Source organism: Vigna unguiculata, chromosome 3, assembly GCF_004118075.2.
Source record: "Vigna unguiculata cultivar IT97K-499-35 chromosome 3, ASM411807v1, whole genome shotgun sequence".
NCBI classification, from domain to species: domain Eukaryota; kingdom Viridiplantae; phylum Streptophyta; class Magnoliopsida; order Fabales; family Fabaceae; genus Vigna; species Vigna unguiculata.
Genome location: NC_040281.1, coordinates 53994047 through 54013615, shown reverse-complemented (window position 1 = coordinate 54013615; position 19569 = coordinate 53994047). Strand labels below are relative to the sequence as shown.

The 19569-nt window shown below is 33.5% G+C and overlaps 3 protein-coding genes across 4 annotated transcripts; 2 read left to right on the top strand and 1 right to left on the bottom strand.

Annotated features, from left to right (window-relative positions):
- The first annotated feature begins 1037 nt into the window (after positions 1 to 1037).
- LOC114178540 (respiratory burst oxidase homolog protein A-like) lies at positions 1038 to 8006 on the top strand. Of its 2 annotated transcripts, none has more exons than XR_003603338.1 (14): positions 1038 to 2019; positions 2479 to 2635; positions 2718 to 2766; positions 2999 to 3112; positions 3201 to 3629; positions 4309 to 4695; positions 5401 to 5496; positions 5664 to 5779; positions 6124 to 6226; positions 6296 to 6478; positions 6613 to 6733; positions 6863 to 6991; positions 7346 to 7424; positions 7618 to 7639. XR_003603338.1 is itself a non-coding variant. In XM_028064517.1 (14 exons), the coding sequence occupies exons 1-14, from the start codon at positions 1617 to 1619 to the stop codon at positions 7725 to 7727; spliced, it is 2487 nt and encodes an 828-aa protein (XP_027920318.1). In that variant the 5' UTR covers positions 1043 to 1616; the 3' UTR covers positions 7728 to 8006. The 2 variants fall into 2 exon arrangements, 1 of the variants encoding a protein (XP_027920318.1); XM_028064517.1 differs by having other exon boundaries at positions 1043 to 2019; positions 6602 to 6733; positions 7618 to 8006.
- Positions 7985 to 9424, bottom strand: LOC114178541. The gene is made up of 2 exons (XM_028064518.1): positions 8768 to 9424; positions 7985 to 8502 (listed from the first exon to the last, which is right to left on the bottom strand). Exons 1-2 carry the CDS (start codon positions 9263 to 9265, stop codon positions 8329 to 8331), a joined length of 672 nt encoding a protein of 223 aa, XP_027920319.1. The 5' UTR covers positions 9266 to 9424; the 3' UTR covers positions 7985 to 8328.
- Positions 9425 to 13233: 3809 nt separating this feature from the next.
- On the top strand, positions 13234 to 16362 carry LOC114178357 (DNAJ protein JJJ1 homolog). Its single transcript, XM_028064200.1, has 3 exons — positions 13234 to 15035; positions 15810 to 15868; positions 15984 to 16362. The coding sequence occupies exons 1-3, from the start codon at positions 13311 to 13313 to the stop codon at positions 16042 to 16044; spliced, it is 1845 nt and encodes a 614-aa protein (XP_027920001.1). The 5' UTR covers positions 13234 to 13310; the 3' UTR covers positions 16045 to 16362.
- Positions 16363 to 19569: the final 3207 nt, after the last annotated feature.

Below are 19569 nucleotides of genomic sequence, written 5' to 3'. Positions count from 1 at the left end.
CCAATTTGCACACAAACATATAGAAAGGATAAAAAACTTTCTAATAACAAGTTGTCAGATAACTTTTACCGTATCCTCTTATCTTGATAAAATATACATAAATAAATGTATAAAAGTTATAAAATAAATTCCTCAAACAAATAAAACTATATAAAAAACTTTATATTGAACATATTTTTTTCTTAACGTTTAATTTAGAGTTTACGAGTAAATATAATTTTCACTACGTTGACTTACGGTTTTGAATTAAACTTTATGGTTTAACAGTCTATTTTTTAATTTATTGATATATTTCGGTCTCAAATTAAAAAATATATGATAAATATTTCTTTTATCCTAATTATTTTATTTCAATTATTTAAATTTTTTTTGCATGTTAAATGTGTTTTTCAATTGATATTAAATTAAAATTTAAATAACTCAAATGATATAGTATATAAAAAAAAAGTTTAATATAATTAAATTAAAATCATCGTATCTATTCTTTTTACTGTTAAAATAAAATATTCATTATTTTTAAAATTAGAGAGCTAAAATGTATATAAGAAAGATTCTAATTTTGGATCAAATTTTAACTAAAAATATATTTAACTATAAAATATATAATTAAAGATCCTTTTTATCCTTTAGTCGTGAGTATGAATTTCCAAATATAATTTTTTGTTTTTAATTTGTTGACATGTTTTTTTTTTCTAAATAGCATATGTCATTATATCTTCAACTCTTTATACCTGAACTGGCACTGAGAGTTTTTTTTTTCTTAAATTACAGAAGTAATTTGCAATTTAATATATATTTTTTAATAAATTAATTGTATATAAATAAATAAATAAATTCTGAAGGCCTCGGTGGCTCCGTGGTAGCATGGGTGAAAAAGAATAATAAAAAAAAGTAGCCAAGACACGTCATTCCTTTCACAATTAATGATTGTTCTATTATTTTCTATTGCTTGCTTACGTTGTAATACTCTGAGCTGTTCTTGATGCATATATTAGCTACAAATGAAACATGTTCTCTTTTTCCCTCCCATCTTCAACCAACACACACACACACACACACACACACCCTTTCCATTGCGTGGATCTGTTTTCAATCTTCACCTGCTCTTACTTAATCTCCATTCTCTCCCAATCTGGCAAATTTCCAACAAAACCTCCATTTATTAACTTCGTTTTCTCTAACGTAGTCCACACACTCTTACCAAACCATACGCATCATCGTTTATTCTTTTCAATAACTTACCTTTTTTTTTCATTTCCCTCACTCAACCACTCAATTCCAAACAAAATTTCACACTCCCTCCTACATGAAAAGAGAGAGAGGGAACAAAATCTCCACTTTTCTTGTACATCTCTCTGTAAAACAACATAAACAAATCCATATACACCAGTTCTTGCTACCTGCTTCTACCTCCTTCCTTGGTCAAACCAATTATTATTCAATGCTCCTCAAGAAAACTACTCACCATCTTTCCCTGAAAGTTTTTTTTTTTTTTATTAATTCCACCATTGTGCACTACATACTCAATTCGCATTTTCTTTACAATATGATGGAAACAAAACCTCCACTTTCAATGACAAATTAATCAAAGCTTCAATTCTCTTCACAACCCATCAATGGATGGGCTTGTAAAGTCCAAAATTCCTCATGAACGCTCCCTCATTGCTCTCTTCAAATCATCACCTTCTTCTTCTTCCTTGTCCTCCTCCACCACCACCGCCACCACCTCCTCCTCCTCCTCTTCTTGGATCCAAGTCCTTCATTCCTTGTCTCCGGTTCCGACCGGGTCAAAGGTTCTGCATGAAGGTGATCCTAGCGATACAACAAACTCGAGTTCAGAACAAACCCGTTCTCAGATAGTAGAAAATGAAGCAACTCAAGGAGTCGGATTCATTGATGCCTTTTTTGGTCAAAGTGGAATGGAGTGGAGGGATGTGGAGAAGCGGTTCGACCAAGTGGCCCGAACCGGAAGGAGCACCGAACCGGTTGTGAGATGGTCCGAATTTGGCTTCTGCATTGGTGAGAAAAGAAAACTAAAGTCAACAGTTCATGTAACATTATATCGCTTGGTTTCACGACCACAAATACAATAATTCATGATGGATTAATGCATTGTGACATTCACAAGTCCTTTTCGGTGTCTCTTCTGTTTATCATCTGGCACTGGCAATTAACACAAGAGAATCATAGTGAGCAAAGTAGTTAGCCACCTTAGCCATGTTCTTCGGATACGCTATGGTGCCGGAATATAAGACAACTTGTTTCATTTTTATTATTGTTATTCTTTCTACTTTATTTATTTCAATGATCGATGACACTTTATTTCTCTTTTTTTAAGTCTCCTTTAGCTTAATACATTTCTAAGTATAATATGAAACCAGATGCCTTATCTACACCTACCAGTTCTTACTTAATGCTGATTTTATTCTTCCAATTATTGTGTTAATTTTCCACTTTCAATTATTTCTTATTTTATAGGGATGCAGTCATCACCAGAGTTTGCCAACGAATTACTCAGTGCACTGAGAGGCGGCGAGAATTGGAAACACAAAATCACCAAAGCTGATTTGTACAATCTCTGGTTTCGCATGAAGGATAATTCTTTTAATTCAAGAATGAGAATCTTCTTTGACATGTAATTAAAAAAAAAACTTTGCTAAACTCTGTTATGCCCAATTCTGAAATCAAGTATTAATTTTTCCTTGGCTTTAATTTAGGTGCAATAGAAACAAGGATGGAAGAATTACCGAGACAGATATAAAGCAGGTTATTATTTATTTAATGTCTTAATTCATAATTAACTTCACTAGGCGTGAGGCTGCTTAAATTTGCATGTGTTAGTTGTCTTGTTCCGCATGTTGGGTTGATTTTGGCTCTTCCGCAGACAAACCTTGTATAATTAATTCTATGTGCTGTTTATACAAACCGTCAATTATAATTTGCATATTTCTGTATATAAGTGTTTGATGTGAGTATGATTGTTTTTGTACTCATACAGACAATTTTATTAACTGCTTCTACAAATAAGCTATCCGTGACACATGATGAAGCAGAGAACTATGCTTCTTTGATAATGGAATCTCTGGACAAGAAAAACAAAGGCTACCTTGAGGTACCAATCAAGCCTCAACCCCCCATTACAATCCAACCCTATTCCATATTTTATTAATCTAAATACAAAGAGTCGTCATCATTTGTAGATATCCCAAATGGGGTCTCTATTCAAGGCAAGTCTGTCAAAGGCACACTCTCCAATGAAACAAGTATCAGCAACAACAGGCAGCACACAGAATGTTCATAGTAGCAGTGGTGACTTTTGTGAAGAGCAAGAACCAATGTCAAGGACGGAAGTGTTGTTCAGAACTTATTGGAGACGTGCTTGGGTTGTTCTGCTTTGGTTCCTTGCATGTTTGGGGTTATTTGTGTGGAAATTTGTTCAGTACAGCCATAGATCAGGTTTTGAAGTCATGGGTTATTGCCTTCCCACTGCTAAAGGTGCAGCTGAGACCTTAAAACTCAACATGGCACTTGTTCTTCTCCCTGTTTGTAGAAACACCATCACATGGCTCCGCAAGCACCGTCCCATAAACTCTGTCATTCCGTTTAACGACAACATCAACTTCCACAAGGTAAACTTCTCTAATTCCCCCTCGTTTCATGCAAGTTGTTTATACTTCTTAAGGCTTATTCATATTAAACTTTGATTAATATCGATAAACAACATTGAATATTATATGAATAGTTAGATAAGCTGTCATATTCACCAAATGATTCGACAATATATGGTTGTTAATCAAATGCATGTATACGACCACCAACTCCTTCTGTGTTTTGGTAAACAAATTTTGGATTGAAGCACTGGTAAACAGATAGGAAATATATTATTGTTAGATGGATGTATATGATCGCCGATTCCTTTGTATTTTTGGTAAAAAAAAAAAATTGTTTCAAGTATTGATTAGCAGACCAAAATGATGGATGTGTATACATTTTTGTATTTATCTAAATTATGATCTTAAACAGTTGAACTTGACTGAAATATTAAAGATTGTTCCTATTCAATACTATTGTTTGATGGGCTGTAGGATCATGTGTATATTGAATTACTTGCAGATATTCAATCTTTTTTCGTACTCTAGAATAATGTGTGAGGAATTATGTATACAGAGAGGGGACAATCTTTAATTATTGGTTGGACTTTTGAGATTGAGTTCCTACCAAAATTCTGAGAAATAGGAGCAAAACCACCTTGTACCATTGACAATAACAATGATGTGAATACACAAAGTCTTTGGGTTACGTGTGCAGGTTATTGCAGGAGGAATAGTGGTGGGAGTGATATTGCACGGAGGAACGCACCTTGCGTGTGATTTCCCAAGAATTAGTGAGTCAGACAGATCAATATTCCGGCAAACAATTGCCGCAGGATTTGGGTACCACCGACCAACGTACACAGAAATTTTGGCCACGACGGAGGTGACAAGTGGAATAGCCATGGTGGTGTTAATGGGCGTTGCATTTTCACTAGCCACCAAGTGGCCAAGGCGTCGCTCACCTGTGTTACCGGTGACTCTCCGTCGTGTCACTGGCTACAACACCTTTTGGTATTCCCACCATTTGTTTGTCCTTGTCTACGCCCTCCTCATCATTCACTCCATGTTCCTGTTCCTGACCGACAAGTTGATGGAGAAAACGGTACCCCTTTTTCATGTCTTTTTCCGTCCTTATTCTACCTGTTACTGTTTACTTTCTCGTGATTCTAGCCTTGATTTTGGTGATTTACCTTTGTAACGGTCTTTCTCTGTGAAACTACAATATCTAGTTTTACATGGTGAAGATGTTTTTTAATCTAAAACCAGTGCATGCAATGGTAAAAAGTCAAAATCATTCGAACTTGGTGTTCTATCGCGTGTGTTTCTCTTTACATTTTTTAACATGCATGTAACTCTTTTCTCTCTTGTTTCACCGGAACACAAATATTTATATAAAAATGTGACATTGATAATGCGGCCAATGTGCATGCTGAATTATTAGCTCTTCTGAATTATTTAAAGTCCTTGCGACGACTAGTTTATGCTAGTTGTTTACCATTTTGATTAACACAGTAGCAAAAGTTGTTATAAAGCTCTTCAATTTATTAGCTTTCTATTTTCTAACGTGCATTATTTTGGAACATAATTTTTATCGAAAAAAATATATAAAAACTTGACATTGAGAATGTGCTGTGTGAATTATAAGCTCTTCTGAATTATTTGAACTCCTCGTTACTAGTTTATTCCTAGTTGCACACATTGTGATTTAGAGGATTGCTATAGTTCTTATAAAAGCTGTATAATTTAAAAAATTACAGAACAAACTTTGGTGTAGAAACTCAATTTCCATCTATCTTTCCATGTGCAGACATGGATGTACATAGCTTTTCCAGTTTTGTTGTACACTGGAGAGAGGATCTTCAGAGCCTTTAGATCTGGATCTTATGAAGTTGATATTTTGAAGGTATTTGATCAGCTTTTTCCATTTTCAACTAATTTTGTAAAATCTGTGGGCTTAAAGTTCTGTAAAAAATTTATGGTACAGCCCAAAATATGAAAATTTTCAATTTCTTTTATTGTTTTTGTCAATGATAATAATAATGTTATCCTCCCCTCTTTTTTTCCATGTAGGCTAGTCTCTATCCAGGGAAAGTTCTGTACCTCAAAATGCAAAAACCAGAAGGTTTCAAGTTCCACAGTGGCATGTATATATTCCTCCAGTGCCCTCAAATTTCGCCTTTCGAATGGTACTTTTATTTCCTTCAAGTGACAATTTCATTCAAGATATTTTGCCATTTTTATTTTAACTAAGACTGTTTGAACAAATTTTCCCTTAAACACTTAAAAAAAAAACATTTTTATAAGTTAAAATTAACTTATAGACTACGTGATATGTAGAAAATTTATACTTTAACTTCTCTAAATTTTTATTTTAATTTATATATATTTTTTATTTTGTCTAAACAAAAAGTGTTTATTGATAAATATGTTCAAACATATCCTATTTCAATGCATTCTTTCGGTTCTGTGATGTCAAGTAGGTCAATGAATATTGATGTTCTATTTGAGTTTCTTTTGTCTAAATTTTCAGGCATCCATTTTCCTTGACTTCAGGGCCACAAGATGACTACCTCAGTGTGCACATTAGAACACTCGGAGACTGGAGCTACCAAATATATGATCTATTCCAAGAGGTGAAGATAACAAATTTTAAATTGTATGCTTCTTATATTCTTTGGACTCAATTTCTCCTCGATCTGCAGGCAGTGTTATCACGATCACAGGGATGTCCAAAACTGTACATAGATGGCCCTTATGGTTGTGCTGCTCAAGACCATGTAAAGTATGACATTCTGGTATTAATTGGTCTTGGAATAGGAGCCACACCTTTCATTAGCATCCTAAAAGATGTAGCTAAAGGTGTCCAGACAACAGAAATTGATCATGTAAGTTTCTTTGTGTTTATTCATGTAAGCATTTTCTTACTGTGATGATAATGTCTTCACCAAAATTCAATTGCTCTGCTTCTGTTTCTTTGAACAAATGCCACACTTGGGCATTTGAAATAGAGTGGTCTCAGAAAATGCAGCTTAACAAAGGGTCCATTAAAAGCATATCTTTATTGGGTTACAAGGGAGCCAAACTCTTTTGACTGGTTCAGAGATGTCATGAAAGAAATCTCAAATTCAACCAAAAAGCAGGTATGCCTAACTGCAATTTTGTTTTGGCCATGACATTGGCATTATGCTCACTGTAGAAACTATATCTTTGATGCAATTTAAGATCTTCGAGCATTTTCTTACCAATCTAGTTTTCTAATAACCTTGAAGTCCGTTGTGGAGATGCACAATTTCCTGACCAGTGTACATCCAGAAGGAGATATTCGTTCGGCTCTGCTAAGTGTCATTCAGGCCTTGCATCTTGCCAAGAATGGCACTGACATAGTTTCCAGGACTCCTGTAAGTGCACTTCTCCTCAGTTTTGGCCAATTTATGTAGCCAAACTCTGTAAATTACAAGCAAGCTTTAAACTTGATGGAGTGGCTTTAATGAAAAACACTCAAGATACTTTATGTTTGATGCCTTCTGGTTGAAGCTAGAATATGTTATTGTCTTTTCGCGTATGTTAAGTTTGGCATATCAAGACAACATTCTTCAATTTGTCATTTCGAACAATCTTGTTATTAACTACTCTAACTTAAAGTCGTTTGGAAGAATCTTGACATCAACTACCAAAAAGTGAATAATTTGTCACATTCAGGCATGTTTTGCTACTGCTTCACTAAAAAACCATTTCTCCGTGGAAATTTTCAGATACACACACATTTTGCTCGACCAAATTGGTTCAACATATTTTCTAGATTGGCTCGCAAGCATGGAGGAGCTAAGATTGGTGAGAAAATTATCCCTCATCAGGATTACTAATTTTCTTTTTCTGAAACTTCTTACTTGGTATACATTCCCTACTTTGTGTCTAGTTTAATCATTGAAATGGAAATTTAATTTGGAGGCTAAAGTTTTACCCAACTCTGTTCCAAAGAGGTTAGATTATCTTCCTAACTAATAATGTTGGTTTTTTTCCACAGGGGTTTTCTACTGTGGCCCATCTAAATTAGCAAGAGAGTTGACGAAGTTGTGCACCAAATTTTCCACCAAAACCACAACTAGATTTGTTTTCCACAAGGAAAATTATTAAACTTGTTTCTGAAGGAATGACACCTGTTGTACCAAGTAGGGTTACCTTCAGAATCTCGGGCAGCTTCCTTTTGTTTTGCCAGAGAATCTGTAAATACATTTGCTGCTCTGGTGCCTCCTACATACCAAATTGAAGGAGTGGTTCAGCAACTGAAGAATGAAAGAAAATACCTTAGTCCTCATTCATCGTTGTAAGTTGAGTATCTATCCATTACATTTCGGTTTTTCCTATAGACCTCAAGTAGCAAACCATACGTATAGGAGAAATATAAATGATGAATAAATTTTACAAAAAGTATTACAACCATACTTTGTAATTATCCGGTCTTTACTTGTAACATTAATCTATATCCCCTTTTCATTACAATCTCTCATATTTTTAAGCAGCAAACTTTTACACAGAGCTGAAGTGATGAGTAACTAGTGATCATACAACCAACCATCAAACAAACTAGAACTTGTACATATTCTCTAGATTCATTTCTCATTAGGATAAGAACAAAGATCAAATCGACAAAAAAACGTTGTTTTTCTTCTGCTATGCCTATTTCTTACTATGTTACTTTTGCTGTAATTCAATTGCTCCTCCAACCGTGACATAATTATTTATGAGGAGATTTAAATCTTGTACACCACTTTACCATCAGTTCTTCAACACTAGCATCCATGCGGGTACCAACACCACCCCACACAAGCATGTGCCCAACATCTCCAAGGGATGACCCCGTTACCTCGTACACTGCTTTAAACCCAAGTCTACTGTAGAATCGAACCAACTGCGAAAACAGTATCAAATTCAACCTCTCCAGTCCATAACCATACATATCGAAATAAAGCCTACGTTGTTCCATAAAGGAAGAGAAAAAAACCTATGAATCGATAATGTAAAGATTTCTTACATCGATATTTAAAATAAATTTAGTAACTTTTATATTAAAAAAAGTTAAAATCATAACAATAGAATAATAAAAGTGTAAAAGAAGTAGAAAATATAATGAGTAAAAGGTGTGAGATTTTGGATAAGGTTGGTGAGAAGAGAACCTTGGAATGGTAAAGATCGGAGTCATTGATGGCCAATAGCTGCGCTGTTCTGCAGCCAGAATCATAACCGTGTCGAATTGCAACGGCTCCAATGAACAGGCCAAGGCCAAAGATTGATTTCTCCATGCCCAGTGTTTCTCTCCGTAGTTTAATCGAGTCCAAGTGAAGGATTTTGCCATCTACCCAGAATCTTACGAACCCCTCGGCCCTTCCGAGCTCTGCGTCGGTTACCAAGCTCCTTGCTGTGATTCTGAAAAAGGGTCCCAGAGTTTTGAGGTGAAGGTCGAGTTTCTGCGCTCGCGACGCTTCTAGAATTTGGGACATGGTTGGCAGAGTTGCTTCGCCGGTAGCATTTGCGGTGGCGCGTGGGAACTTGGATTTTTGAAGGGAATTGAAGTTGAAGAGGGATGAGATTGAAGTGAGAGGAAGTTGAGGTGTGGTTTGAAATGGTGGGTTGAAGAGGGAAAAAGCGTTGTTGTGGCATAAATTCATAGTCATGTAGGCACCGAAGCCGATTCTGCTCCAACTTTCGCCGAATCCCACACTTTTTATTTACAAAATTCGGTAAAACAGTTTAAGAGCGTAGATACGAATGCTCTCCTACAGAAGATTATTTGCGAACAGTTTCTCTAATTCTTTGCTATGTAATGCATTGTGCCCGTGTCTTCATAACACTGTCAAGCTTTATTTTATGTTTTTTTATAATAAAATTAATATTTTTGACATTGATTGTATCAAACATAATAGTATAGTCAATTATTAATAAAATTTTAAAACTTTAAATTTCAAATAAAAGAATAATTTAAACTTGTACCTAACATTATAATGCCTGAAAAAAAAATATCATACAATATTTATAAATTTATAAATAAGTTAAAAAGTACATTCAATTTTCTTCATATAATAATATATAAATATCGGAATTATAGATATTTAAAAGAATATGTATTTATACATACATTAGAAAGAAATTTTGTTAATGTCACGTAACATCTTCTATGTTATCATGTCTAATGTTACCTACTTTTCTACACACCAAGATTATAAAAGTCTCACTATATAAGATTAAGTTAATAATCCAAACAATCGGTGACAACATATAATATATTAATCATATATTATAATCTCAGTTTAAATAATACTACGACAAGTTAAACTTTAACTATCATCCAAAATTACGTATATCTTCAATTACATATTGGATCATCCTGAATAATTTGACATACTCAATATTTTAACAAAAATTGTATTAAATATGTCTAATTAGTAACTAATACTTGATTAATTTAAAACATGTTGAAAATTTATTCTAATTTTCATGTTAATGTGGTTTGTCAAATTTATAACAATTTGGTGCATAAAATTTCTTTAATTTTTTATATCATAGGTGTCATAATTTGTGATTTAGGTTATAAGTGAGATCAAAACATCTCATTTTTGTAATGAGATCATCTACTTAAAATTACCATAATTGGAGTAAAAATATTATCTAAGTATTTTTCATTACAAACTCATGAAAGGATTACAACATCATATTAGGTGTTAATATATTCATCCACACTAAATTATAGTACCACATATATGTATATCATAATCATTCTCACTCAAGTGTGCACACACATATATACCAAAATAACACAATTACTATTACGTGTACATCACTTAAGCACATTTATCACATTGTAGTAACCTTACATTACTTGAGCAACACCTATAGAAGAGGTTATTGGTTTGGTCTCTCTCTTGTTTGAGTGTCATCTTATCATCGCTTAAGTGATGATCCTTCCTTTTGCATCACTCAAGCATTATATTAGTGCCTTTGTGATGAGTACCTATAATTTACTTTGAATGAAAACTTTATAAATTATTTAAATTTAAATTTTAAATCTAGATCTAGATCAATTAACTAATTTGGATCATGGTCCTCATGAGTTACATTTTCGTCATCAAAGTCATGTGTATCATGTCTAGTCTTCTCTTATATTTTTCCTTAATGTTTGACCAAGAATTTAGTGGGTTGAATTTCAAAATTTCATTTGTTTCCTTGCCTTTCAATGCTCATCTCCTAATTTTGTTAGACTTGAATAGACCCAAATACTAAATTATTGTTTACAATCTAAAACTTACATTCAAAGTAGATCTTATTTTAATTATTGAAGACTAATTAAAACCCTCTTTACTCATTCCATGACTATTGGATAAATCACGATACTTATAGTATACTACAAGTTTAAAAAATAGTATGCACAACCTTCTCCTCAAGAAGATTATTACTTGCACACTCTACTAAACTTCAAAAAACACTATGTAACATTGTCAAGTTGGATGAATATTGATTTTGATGTTTTAAAATATATTAATTTTTTAATATATCAACATCAGTGTATTTTAAAAACTCAGTAGAGAAACAATTCCAAAAACTCACTAAATAATGAGTTCTACCATTGTCACATCTCAACATTTGAGTAATATATTAAGTCCATGTTAACACTTCAACAATATTAGCAATAAGTATAATTATTATTATTATTTATTGATCGAGTATTAATCCATCCTCGAATAATGTGAATCCAAAAACATCACTACTAGTTTCCAATAAATAAAAAATGGAAAAATTAATGCATGTACTCTATTTAAACTATCCCATAACATTTATTATACTCACAATAATTGATATATCATGTATAAGATTCTATCACAAAATTAGCATTATTTAACAATTACACATTCATGCATATGATCATATCTTAGTAATCATATAATTCGCACATCTAAAACAAAATTCAATTAAATATATGTTATAATTAATTATTCTTGAAACTAAGACATTTTAAAACAAAGTAATGGCATGTTCCATTCATTTTCTACTTGGTCAGATAAAGTTTTGCTCTACTATCTATAAAACAAGAGTTCTCTTTGATTAAACGAACTAATCAGATTGGACTATTTATACGGATTTGAAATGTAACACTGATTTAATGAGTTTATCATGATCAATTATTTATGAAATATAATATAGAAACGTTGGTGTCAATTGTCATAAGCAAGTGACATTGTTTTATATTACATAAGTACATAAAACAAATTTTGAATTTCTAGGACAATTCTAATAAAAGCTCAAAGGGTCACAATATGGATGCTCTGAAATTTGAGGACCCAAAGCGCATAACACCTGAAGTTTACATATATCTTGTCCATAAAAAAATAGTTGTTATAATAAATTATTGTCAAATAAAATTACAATATAAAAATAAGTATAAAAATGTATACATGTAAATATCTCATTATCTTATATATAACATATTTGAAAATTTTCTAACAAGATCATTTTAGCTAGGATAAGATGACTTTCTTTAAATAAAGACAACTTTTTTCATCTGCTATCAAATTACAACTATTTTTAATAATAACATGCAAATTTAATTACTCAATAAAATATAATAAAGTATTGTAAATTGGTCGCATAAAAATGTACTCTTGTCGACCTATCGTCATTGGTGGACTTTTTTTCTTTAATTATAGGCTAAGAAAATGGTTTCAAATTTAAGAAACTAAAAAATAACTAATTAATTATTTAATATATTTTTTCTCACTTATACTCCCCCTCTCCAAAAAGTTTCTTGAAACAATGAATGAAGTTAGAAGGAGTAACTAAGTATTTGAAATAGAAAAATATGTAAAAAACTAAAACAAAAAAACAAAAAAAACAAAGGAAGAAGATGTATGTAAAATTAAAATACTACGAAGATATAAAAAACTCGAATATACCCGGATAACACAAATTATTAAAGTAAATATTAAATTAGTTAGATAAAGAAAAGTAATAAATAATATATTAAATTATATTTTCAGATTTTTATTTTAAATGATTTGATTTGATTTGGTTATTTTTATAATATTCAATTTGATACTATAAATTTTTAAAACAATATATTTGATGTAACCTTTCTTCCAATACTCCCAACGTTAATGGGATAGGATTCATGGGAAATATTAGATATTTTTTAGAAACAGTATATCATATATTCAATATTCTTATAACATATAGATCACATCTAATTATTTAGATAAAAGAAGATCAAAAGTGTAAATTAAAATAAATAAAAAAGTTATATAAAGATTAGAATACTTTTACTAATAAGAATATTTTTAGGTGTTATTCTTCAATAAAGATAGATACACATAATATCATAATTTAAATACAACTTTATCTTTAAAGAAATGTCACTACAAATTACACTCACAATATAACTTGCATATTTAAAAAAGATTTATTTGTTGTAAATTTTAAGGATGCAAAACAAAGCGACAAATAAATAATATAGTCACGCATAAAAGAAAATTGTATTATAAGATAAGATATGAATCATATCTTTAAAATTTAAACTAAAATAATTAAACTAAAATGATGACATTAGAAATCCACAAATGCAGTGTGTAAACATGTATATATATAGATGCACTTGTTCCTTTTGTATAGAAGATTTGGTGTGTTTTATTGGTTTTACCTGAATACACAAGACCGGAACCCTAGCAAGCATCAATGGCGTCTTCGTCGTCGCTGACGAAGCGATGCCACTACGAAGTGCTCGATCTCTCGCAAGATAGTTCTCCCGAGGAGATCCGCTCCTCCTACCGCCGCCTCGCCCTTCAGCGCCACCCAGACAAGCTCATAAAATCGGGTCTCTCCCAGGAAGAAGCCACTGCGCAGTTCCAGGAACTCCAACACGCATACGAAGTTCTTTCCGATCCCAAGGAACGCGCTTGGTACGATTCCCACCGTTCTCAAATCCTCTTCTCCGACCCCAATTCCCTCTCCAAATCGGTCGTCCCGGACCTCTTCTCCTTCTTCTCCAACACCGTCTATTCCGGCTACTCTGACACCGGAAAGGGCTTCTATAAAGTTTATTCTGATGTTTTCGATAAAATCCACGCTAACGAGATCAATTTCGCGCGGAAAATGGGGCTTGGAGTTGATGCGGTTCGACAGGCTCCTGTAATGGGGAACTTGGATAGCCCCTACGCTCAGGTCACTGCGTTTTATGGATACTGGTTAGGGTTTTGTACTGTGATGGACTTTTGTTGGGCGGATGAGTATGACGCTATGGCAGGGCCGAACCGGAAGTCGCGGCGGCTTATGGAAGAGGAGAATAATAAGGCGAGGAGGAAGGCGAAAAAGGAGTATAATGATACTGTGAGGAGGTTGGGGGATTTTGTGAAGAAGAGGGATAAGAGGGTGATTGATATGAGGGTGAAGAAGAGTGTGGAGATGGAGAGGAAGAAGGAAGAGGAGAGAGAGAAAAAAAAGAGGTTGGAGAAGGAGAAGAAGGAGAGGGCCATGGCGTATGAGGAGCCTGATTGGGCTAAGGTTGAGGAGGAGGAGGTGGTGGAGGAATGGGTTGAGGAGGGTGAGGAGGAGAAGAAGAATGATAAGGAGTTTTATTGTGTGCTGTGTGGGAAGAAGTTTAAGAGTGAAAAGCAGTGGAAAAACCATGAGCAGTCCAAGAAGCATAAGGAGAGGGTTGCGGAGTTCAGGGATTCCATTGGTGATGAGGAGGATTTGGAAGAAGGAAAGGAGGGACTGGGAAGTGAGGAAGATGGGGTTGGAGTGGATGGTGATGGTGGTCATGGTGTTGGTGATTTGGAGGCGAGGATTCGGGATGGTCTTAATGTTGAAGAGGGGGTAATTAAAAACGGGGGTGAATCGGATGATGATGATGATGGTGGTGGTGATGAGTTTTACGATGCTTCGCATGTGAAGGAGGGGGAAGATTCCAACGGGTCGGTTAATCTTGATGATAGTGGCAATGAAGATGATGATAACGATGAAAATGGTGTTCTTGAAGCAATGGTGGCTGGCCACAAGAACAGAAAGCCACGAGCTTCAACCCACAAATCCAAGGCTGCAATAGCTCAATCTCAAATTGAAACTGAGGAGGATGAATTTGGCCCTATGGAATACAGCAACCGGAAGAGCACAAGAAAGAAACGTAGAGCTAAGAAAGAGAAGGGTAGGGAAAATTGGGAAGAATCTCAGGGGAATGCTGGCAGTTGCAATGATGAGAATATAAACGGTAATGGAAATGATAATTCTCGTGCAGAGGAGTCTTGTTCCCAACATTTTGTGGAAAATGGGGATAACATTATAGGAAATGAGCAGCAGGTTAGTAGAGGTAATAAGATTTCAAACCAACCTGCTGATACAAAGGGAGCTGGCAAGGACACAAAAATCAAAGCCAAAATTTCATCCAAAGGAAGAAAAGCCAAGGTAAGAACTTCGGAGTATACCTGGACTGTTATTCTTGCCTCATAAGTCATTGAAATAATTTCAACATAATTTAAAAATTCTTAAACTTATTATATAAGAATCTTATACACGAATATTTAGATTATTGATGTATTATTGAGAATGTTTTTATTTTATCTCCTATCATATCTTTACGTGAATTGTTTAGAATTGTTAATTTGTCTTTAAATGAATATATGCACCTGCAATATGGGTTCTGCGTTATGTTTAGGGTATTTTAAAAGTTGAATTAACCTGATTTTAAATTGTGGTTATGCGGGATATATTAGTCGTTAGTTACCTAAATACAGTAGAATGCTGGGAAATGGAGTAGCGGGGGCCAAATTCCCTCCTCGTTCAACTTTGACTTCCCCCAAAATGGAGGAGATTTGAATGTTAGATTGGGTTTTACATTAATTAGACTAAATTATCTTAAATTCTTTAGTTTTATTTGACTATTCTAAGCTCTAACTATGATAAGGAATTTTTTTTATCTCTGCTTCCCTTCATTCACCTCCACTACTACATAGTGCTCCCTGTCCCTTCTTTTCTTTCAACCAAAAACAGAGCTTTTAAAAGGACCAGACACCACTTAGCCATCTTCTGATCGATTAGCGAGCAATACCTGACGTAATTTGTTGACATGACAATCTGGGTTATTTAGTTTTCCAATTTTTGTCATCTTTATTCTGTGTTATAGTTTGACAATCTGCTTTTTGTGCTCCTAACTGATTGTGATTTTGTTTCTTGAATAAGGTGACATCGAAAAACGTTGGTAATACTTGTGATGCGTGTGGAGAGGAGTTTGACTCAAGGTAACTAACTTTATGCCTCTCTTAGTTATCAAAATCAAATTTCATATTGTTCTAATAATAAATCTTGCTACATCATACTAAACTGTTGCATAACTTCGTTTGATTTGCTACGCAGAAATAAATTACATAAACATCTTGGCGATTCTGGGCATGCGACCATAATAAGAGGTCGATAAAGGAAACTGCAGTTGAAGTTATTCAATTCAAGCGCTTTCCCGAGTATTATTCCAGTTCGAGATATTGACCAGCAAAAAATACTGGTCCATTCTTTAATTCTTAATATAAGAATTTTTGTGTAATCCTTCGGCAGAATGCATTCTGTTATTTGTTTAGTTGAGAGAGACATGGATATAGAGGTCTTTGCACTAATTTGCTGGATCCCTTACTACGTTAATTTTTATAGTTTCATGTCTAGAGCTGAGAAGTGTTTAAACGAATTAGAGTGTAAGAAATTCTTGAATGATTATAGATGATCTTTTTAATCTTTTAAAATATTCACCAGGCTCAACGAATATTGAATCCACCTAACAATCTCTTGTAAACACTTCTATCAGGTTGATCTAATTATGCACTTTAGAGATAATGCAATCTAAGTGTCTATGGTCAATTATTTTAAGCATTGTCACATCAAATATTTTGTAAAGTGGTAAAATTAATAAAGTTAAATTATTATTTGTCAATTAATATTAATTTGGTTCTCATTTTTTTTTAAAATATTCAATTTAATTTTTACTGTTAGTTTGATTAGATGGTGTTAAAGTTTTGTATCAATTTTTGTTTTTTTTTAATTCTTAATAAAAATATTTTATTAAGAATATTATCATAAGATTTATAAAAAAATTAAATTGAAAGTCAATTTAAGAAGAGATAATATTGCTTCATGTTTACAAAAATTGAGATTAAATTGAAACTAAAAACAAATATAGAAATCAAATTGAGTCATTTTAACACTTGAGACAACTGTGAAGTAACACGTGTAAAAATTCAAAAAATAAAAAATAAATTAAAAGAAATTAAAAAGTTCAAAAAAGCATAAATTGACACGTGACGTTAGACTTTAACACCATATATTGCTTGACAAATAGAGAGACCAAAAGAGTAATTTAATCAATTAATAAATTGGCATGAAACCAAGTTTACATGCACTTAAGTAGATATCCCTGGGAATGGTTATTGTACCTTCCACGGAGAGCAACACAATTGTCAATACCCAATTTCGTCCGGGTGAATAAATTTATTTTAAAAAAAAAAATATAAAACCAAATTTTCTTTAAAGATTTTTCAAACTTTAATTTTAGAAAAAAAAAAGATGAAAAAAAAAGGAAGAAGGAAGAACCCAATTTGTTATTAATTATCACACTCATCTTCATGAGTCCAACAACTCAAATATTTTATACCCTTTGTTCTTTGTTCCTGATAGAGGAATTAGTGATATGATTCTAATCATTAGAAGCAATATCTCTTCAAATGATAAGAATCAATATTACTAATTGAGATTGATTTTGTGCTCTGATTTGTTAATGATTAGAATCAATATTACCAGTCTTAATTTGATTTTGTACTCTGATTGACTGCAATTTGATCTCATAATGTGCTGCTATCATAATCAATTACTTCCTTATATTGTTCATTACAATTAAAGCAGATAACATTGATATTGCAATGTGTGAATATAGATACGCACTTTGTCATGAGGAACAAAAATATTCTTTACACTTCCTCTTTTTTTTGTCAATACCACTCACATAGTCACACCTCCTTTCTATCTCTTTTGGGGGAGAAGAGCAAAATTCTTACTAGAGGAAGTAGGAAAAATAAGGAGAGAAGATAGTTATAATGTAGGGAACAAAAGAGATTGATAAAAAAGAGGAGGAACGGAAAAGTTTAAAAGGTATGTTAGTGGCAAATTTTTTCATTTATTCATTCCCAAATTTTCACTATATTTTGTTTTAATATTATACATTTTTTTCACTTACTTTTGAGCTTCTTTTTTTATCTTATTCTAAAAATCATAACAAAAAATAGTTTTCCTCGTTTCTTTGGTGTTTGTTTAACACCAATTTTCAAAATTCTTTTTCTTCAGAAAATATATAAAAAACTAAAATAAAAAATGTTTCTTTGTTTAATTTCTAGTGTCTATTTGACCGCTCACGTCACATGACACCTATTTCCAAATTTCAAAAAATAAACATTAAAAAAAGTTTTCAAAATTAGAAACAAAAATCAAATAAAAAAGTTTCTCAAATAGTTTTTCATAAAAAACTATGTAACCATGATTCTCTGTTCACATGGAGATACGTAGGAGTGATGATTAATCCTCGTCGGGTCCAAAAAAATCAAAAAATTATTTGTTTTTGTGTACATTCATTTATTGCTATTTTTGAGGAAAATTAAATATTTTGAAAACCACATCTTTTTGCATGTTTAATGAAAGGTAATGTCTTAGGATGGGTGTTGTGGAGTGTTAATAGCTTCCTCACGCATAACCGACTTCCGAACCCAAAATCTGGTTTTTCGCAAACCTAATTTTATCTTTTTTTGTTTTTCCTTAGTTTTTCAAAATAAACTATTGTGGCGACTTCAAACTTTGTTTTTACAAATTTTATTTTTAATTCATCGTCCTGTCAAGATCTCGGTTGCGACAACGATCACTACAAAATCCTGGAAGTACTCGTGGGCCAAGCTCTAACTAAGTAAACGGTTGTTGGACGAGGAAGCGGGCTAGGGAACACAGTATCCAACGTGCTCGGGTTTGGGCTTCAAGGCCAACCTTCTTGGGCCGGCCTTTTTCCTTATCGTAGGAAGCTCAACTCGTGTCTGGTTCACGTCCGAGTCATTAACTAACTGAAGAGGGAGTGCAAGAGGGGGAGCAAAAGCCTACCTCGACGCCTCGTGCGCATAGTTCATGTCAACCCCTCTATAAATACAAATAAACACTATTGGAAAAGGGGACAAGGCATAAAGGCGAAAAAGAGTTTACTAAAAAGCAAAAGAAACAAGATCAATAGTAGTTCCTCGACGAGAGCTAAAAAGCCAACTTGCCATTTGGCACCCACCGCACACCTACTAAACAGAACTTGTAGAAACTTGAGCTGGTTGGCCGCATGACAACATTGTCCGTTGAACTCTCTGAATTTGGATTGACCTACAAAAGTAGGGACCCAATAAAATCATAGTTCCTAGTTGACTTCCTCATTGAGCTCCTGATCAAAAGGGAATCACTCGCGTGATGGTCCCTTACTGTTGACGGCTCTTCCAACAAAACGGATTGTTGCGTCAAAATCGTTTAGTATAGATACTAAAAAATATTTATAACCTAATACTGAGAGCTTGTCCTTTAGACGATCCATTCAGTGCATGTACAATCTAATAATGAGAGCTCGTCCCAACGAGGTACTAACCCCTCCTAAGACATAAAATACAGTGATAACAGATATCAACCAAAATAACCAATTTCATATTTTCAAAATTGGCAGGGTCACTTCAGCAATCACAAAGGCCACTTAGACATCCACGTCGAGCTCTACCATTTTCCACACAGTTTCAACAGGCTCCTCCACGGCCACTTCAACCATCAGGGCTCCATCCACCACCTCTTTGTCCACATCAAATTTCCCCATATCAAGATTAGGCATAAAGAGGGCAACCTGCCCCTTGGCCTTCTAAAACCCAGCAACGTAGGCCTCCAGCCCTCCCTCCAC

Bases quoted from the DNA above. Each gene is read 5' to 3' on its own strand.
- LOC114178541 (XM_028064518.1), bottom strand. From the start codon at position 9,265: ATGACTATGAATTTATGCCACAACAACGCTTTTTCCCTCTTCAACCCA. The intron at 8,503-8,767 runs GTTCTCTTCTCA...CTGTTTTCGCAG, and splicing joins CCGATCTTTACCATTCCAAG to TTGGTTCGATTCTACAGTAG.
- LOC114178540 (XM_028064517.1), top strand. From the start codon at position 1,617: ATGGATGGGCTTGTAAAGTCCAAAATTCCTCATGAACGCTCCCTCATT. The intron at 2,020-2,478 runs GTGAGAAAAGAA...CTTATTTTATAG, and splicing joins CGAATTTGGCTTCTGCATTG to GGATGCAGTCATCACCAGAG. The intron at 7,425-7,617 runs GTGAGAAAATTA...TTTTTTCCACAG, and splicing joins GCATGGAGGAGCTAAGATTG to GGGTTTTCTACTGTGGCCCA.
- LOC114178357 (XM_028064200.1), top strand. From the start codon at position 13,311: ATGGCGTCTTCGTCGTCGCTGACGAAGCGATGCCACTACGAAGTGCTC. The intron at 15,036-15,809 runs GTAAGAACTTCG...TTCTTGAATAAG, and splicing joins CCAAAGGAAGAAAAGCCAAG to GTGACATCGAAAAACGTTGG. The intron at 15,869-15,983 runs GTAACTAACTTT...TTTGCTACGCAG, and splicing joins GGAGAGGAGTTTGACTCAAG to AAATAAATTACATAAACATC.